Source organism: Rhea americana, unplaced genomic scaffold, assembly GCF_003343005.1.
Source record: "Rhea americana isolate MKP2758 unplaced genomic scaffold, rheAme1 scaffold_19, whole genome shotgun sequence".
NCBI lineage: Eukaryota > Metazoa > Chordata > Aves > Rheiformes > Rheidae > Rhea > Rhea americana.
Genome location: NW_028186038.1, coordinates 8,395,752 through 8,399,971, shown reverse-complemented (window position 1 = coordinate 8,399,971; position 4,220 = coordinate 8,395,752). Strand labels below are relative to the sequence as shown.

The 4,220-nt window shown below is 58.1% G+C and overlaps 2 protein-coding genes across 2 annotated transcripts in view; both read left to right on the top strand.

Moving 5' to 3' along the window:
* The first annotated feature begins 86 nt into the window (after nt 1–86).
* On the top strand, nt 87–4,136 carry NPRL2 (NPR2 like, GATOR1 complex subunit). Its single transcript, XM_085302576.1, has 9 exons — nt 87–169; nt 674–842; nt 1,643–1,751; nt 1,979–2,115; nt 2,446–2,543; nt 2,791–2,827; nt 3,221–3,314; nt 3,570–3,687; nt 3,950–4,136. The coding sequence occupies exons 2-9, from the start codon at nt 681–683 to the stop codon at nt 4,134–4,136; spliced, it is 942 nt and encodes a 313-aa protein (XP_085158702.1). The 5' UTR covers nt 87–169; nt 674–680.
* A 38-nt stretch (nt 4,137–4,174) lies between these two features.
* Nucleotides 4,175–4,220, top strand: part of ZMYND10 (zinc finger MYND-type containing 10) — a 13,800-nt gene continuing 13,754 nt past the window's right edge. The window contains exon 1 of the mRNA XM_085302575.1: nt 4,175–4,198. Coding sequence (XP_085158701.1) covers nt 4,175–4,198 — 24 coding nt within the window. The remainder of the gene's footprint in view (nt 4,199–4,220) is intronic.

Below are 4,220 nucleotides of genomic sequence, written 5' to 3'. Positions count from 1 at the left end.
CCCGCCGCGCCCGGGAGCGCCCCCCGCCGCGGGGTGCGTGCTGCGCGGCAAGAGCTGGGCTCCCTCTGCTGCCGCAGGTCCCGGAGGACTTCATATCCCGGGAGCTCTTCGACACCATCCAGGTGTACGTGATCACGAAGCCCGAGCTGCAGAACAAGCTCATCACCGTGTGAGTGGTGTGGAGGCGCGCGGCGGGCCCCCGGCGGGCCGCTCTCCCCTCCGGCGCCGGGGGCTCGGCAGGGGCGACGGCCTGGTTACGTGGCAGCCCTGAGCCTGCCTCCTCCGGCCCTGGGTTCAGAGGGTCCCTGCCCCGGGCGTTGATAGGGCCCAGCGAAGCAGCGTGAGTGTCTGGTTTTGGGGTTGGCTGGCACTGCCTGTGATTCTCGGTTAGCCTCAAAGCTGGGAAATTTAAATTAGTGTTGAGAGCCACGCTGGTTTTGGAAAGGATGTGGGTTTTCCCTCTAATGATTGGCTCTTCCTCTTGTGATTCCTCAGACGGTCTGTTTTGCACTCTGAGGACAGGCTGAGAGTTTGGGGGATGCATCAATTTTCCTGTAGAACGCAGAGGATCTCTGCCTCTGGAGCAAACCAGGAATTAGCCTTTGATGGTGCAGGCTTGCACCTTCTGCCCCCACGAAGAGGCAGGTGCAGGTTACGCCTGTCTCTCCAACAGGACTGCCATGGAGAAGAAGCTGATYGGCTGTCCTGTTTGTATCGAGCACAAGAAGTACAGCCGAAACGCTCTGCTCTTCAACCTGGGCTTTGTGTGTGATGCCAGAGCCAAGGCCTGTGCTCTGGAGCCCATAGTGAAGAAGCTGGCTGGCTACCTCACCACCCTGGAGGTAAGGCCCAAGGCAAACACACTGCTCCGAGCTGGGGGGGAACCTGAGGAAGGGCTTCCCTGCTTTGCTGGCCTCAGGCCTAGGACAGGATTATTTCCCTGCCAGTTTGCAGGGGCCCGAGGTCAGGCAGGCTGGCGTGGGCATCTTTGATAGTGCTCTCCTTTGCGAGATCAGCAAGGAAGATCATTATGCCTGCTGGCAGATATTTGATGGGAGCTGGAAACATTGCCTGGCAAAGAAACATGCTTCCAAGGAGCTGCCCATGGTGTTCCCTCTCTGTGAGGCTGTCTGTCTGTCTCCAGCTGCTGGTCAAGATCTGCCCCATAGTTTCATCACTGGGCATTGCTGTGGTACGAGCCAGGCTTATGACTGGGGAGAAGSTTGTGCCGTTTTTACCCTTGTATAGCTTGGAGTAAGTTTAAGAGTAATAAATATTCCTAAATTTCCCTTGAGCTTTCATCAGACCTCTCCCTGTATAACTTTTTTTCTTAACTGTAGAAAGATCAGAGAAYACTTGAAGTGAGGAAGCTGCTCTCAGGGCTCCTGCCTGCTTGGTGCTCTGAAGATAGATTCTGTCCCTGGCACATCCTTGCTCTGTTGGTATCATGGGACCTCTGCTGTCACTACAGTGCCCCTTCATTTTGCTGGCCACGAGGCTAGGTTTACTGTTGCTGTTTGAGGAAAGATTCTCTAAGGGTGGTAGTGAAGATGAGCAGAGGAAGGGATCCAAGAGATGTTTGCAGTTCCTGTAGCTGGTAATYGCACTGGGAGGAGCTGACATAGCCTTCTGCTTTCTTTAGCTGGAAAGTGGCTTCATCTCCAACGAGGAGAGTAAACAGAAGCTGGTTCCGATGATGACCATCCTGCTGGAGGAGCTGAACGCCAAAGGGAAGTGCACCCTGCCCATAGGTACCGTAGCTGCAGCAGGTCTGCAGGGCAGCCAYGGCAGCAGCCAAGGCTTTGCTTTCCGCTGGCTGGAGCCTTGGGGAGAGGGTTGGGAGAGGTGAGCCYGGCCTGCTGCCGGCAGCCTTGGTTCCCGGTGCTCACGGTCGCAGCRTTCTGGGGCTGATGGTAGCGAGTTCCGGAGGGAGCGGAGGTTTCTGTGGGAACTGAGCGCTCCCCGTTCGTCTGGCCAGATGAATCGAACACCATCCACCTGAAGGTGATCGAGCAGCGCCCGGACCCTCCCATTGTGCAGGAATACGACGTGCCAGTCTTCACCCAAGACAAGGATGATTTCTTCAATTCCCAGTGGGATCTCACAACGCAACAGGTCTGTATCCTTAACTGGGGGGAGTACACTTTTAACAGGCTCCATTCCCTGCTTCCCAGAGGCAAGGGGAACTGCCAGGCCATCCAGGGGACCCCTACATTAACTAGCACAGTTCAGCATTCACCTGCCTTGTGCTCAGGCCTAGAAGCAAACTATTCACACATTCACACGGGCGAATGCTGCCAGGGTTGGAGCCTGCCCTTCCCAGGATGCTCCCAGGTGCTGGGGAGTTTCTTGGGCTCTGGGGTGATGCCTTGGGTGGCTGTGCTGTCGTTTTGTGCGCAGCTCCTTACCTTCTGCCCTGCTAGCTCTTGCCTTCTCACCATCTAGATTCTTCCCTACATTGATGGATTTCGGCACGTCCAGAAGATTTCTGCAGAAGCCGACGTGGAGTTGAACTTGGTGCGCATCGCTGTGCAGAACCTGCTGTGAGTGTGGGGAAGGGAAGCGGCAYGCTGACGTCCCAATGTGCATGTCGGTTGTGAGAATAACCTCGGCCCGGGATCTCCGCTTGCCTGGGGGCTGGGTCTGGGGCCCAACTTCCTGGCTCAACTGCCTGGCCCAACTTGAAAACTTGTTTTCATGCCGTTTCCTCTGCGGCAAGTCTGGCCAGCCCTGAAGAAGGTGTTGCAGGGAGGGCTTCTGCAACTTTTGTGTTCCCCTGTGTGCCTGCAGGTACTACGGAGTCGTCACACTTGTCTCCATCCTCCAGGTGGGTCAGGCTAAAATAAGGACAGAGCGAGCCTGGGGCTGCGAGCGGGTTTTGGACGGTGGGAAGGCTGCTCTGCTGCAGTTCGGTTGTGTGGGGCAGCCAGGGGCAGAGGCCTCACGGTGCTGCAGCCCTGGCGCTCCATCCCGCAGAGAGCGTAGCTGAGTGGGATTCCTGGCGCTGAGCCGAGCGCAGAAGGGGAAGTYGCACGTTTTATCCCTGGTTACCGTGGACCGCTGCAGGAAGGGCTGGCTTGTGGCAGCTGTGTTGCGGATGGCATTCCCTAGGCAGCTGTGCCTTTGGCGTAGCCACGTAGCGTGGAGCTGGGTTCGGTGCTGGGAAAATTCAGCTCTTTGATCTGTGGCTAAGCAGAGCTGCCTTTCCCTTGCCCTCCAGTATTCAAATGTGTACTGCACCACGCCCAAGGTCCAGGACCTGGTGGACGACAAGTGTCTCCAGGAAGAATGTCTGTCCTACGTCACTAAGCAAGGTACAGTGAGCCCGCGCCGGGCTGTGTGTGCGCAGCTGTGGTGCTGGCAGGCCCGACGTGGAAGGGGTGGTAGAGCTGTAAGGCTCCACAGGAGCTCTGGGCTCCAGCACTGCACTGCCTGCCGCAGCTCCTTGCCACCCTGTGCAGCATCTCCAGAAATGGATGCGGGACCTAGGAACCCCATTGCTGGCCACCCTGTGGTGAGAGGGGGACTAGCTAGTGGCTAATAACTCCAGCAGTGTCTGATCCCTGCAGGGCACAAACGAGCCAGCCTCAGGGACGTCTTCCAGCTGTACTGCGGTCTGAGCCCTGGCACGACGGTGCGAGACCTCATCTCCCGCTACACCCTGCAGCTCCAGAGAGTGGATGAAAGGTCTGAGCTGGGACCTTCCCACCCGGTGCTAGAGGGCAGTGCTGAYGCTGTTGGCAAGTGCGGGTTAATGCTAGGGCTCATGAGGAGGGAGTACCAAACCCYTCTCTCCCCTGCTTTTGCAGATGGGGAAACCAAGGCAAGAGGGTGCAGTGGTGGTTGCATGGTTGAACCAGAAGGGAAGGGGGAGACGTGGGACAGGACAGCGTTTGAGGCGTCAGTGCTGTGGTCCCTGCTGTGAGCAGCGTCTCCCCTCCTCCCTCAGGAGGCTCGTCCAGTTTGGCTTGATGAAGGGCCTTATCCGACGGCTCCAGAAGTACCCTGTCAAGATAGCCCGGGATGAGCGGAGTCACCCGGCCAGGCTGTACACGGGCTGCCACAGTTACGATGAGATCTGCTGCAAGACGGGTGAGGAGCTTGGCTCCACGCAGCGCGTGGCTTTAGATCGCTAGGGGCGAAGGGGGAGCTGCGCCCTCGGGCAGCGGGGTGGATGAGGTCCCGCTCCAGCAGCGCAGCCGGAGCCGGAGCCGGAGCCG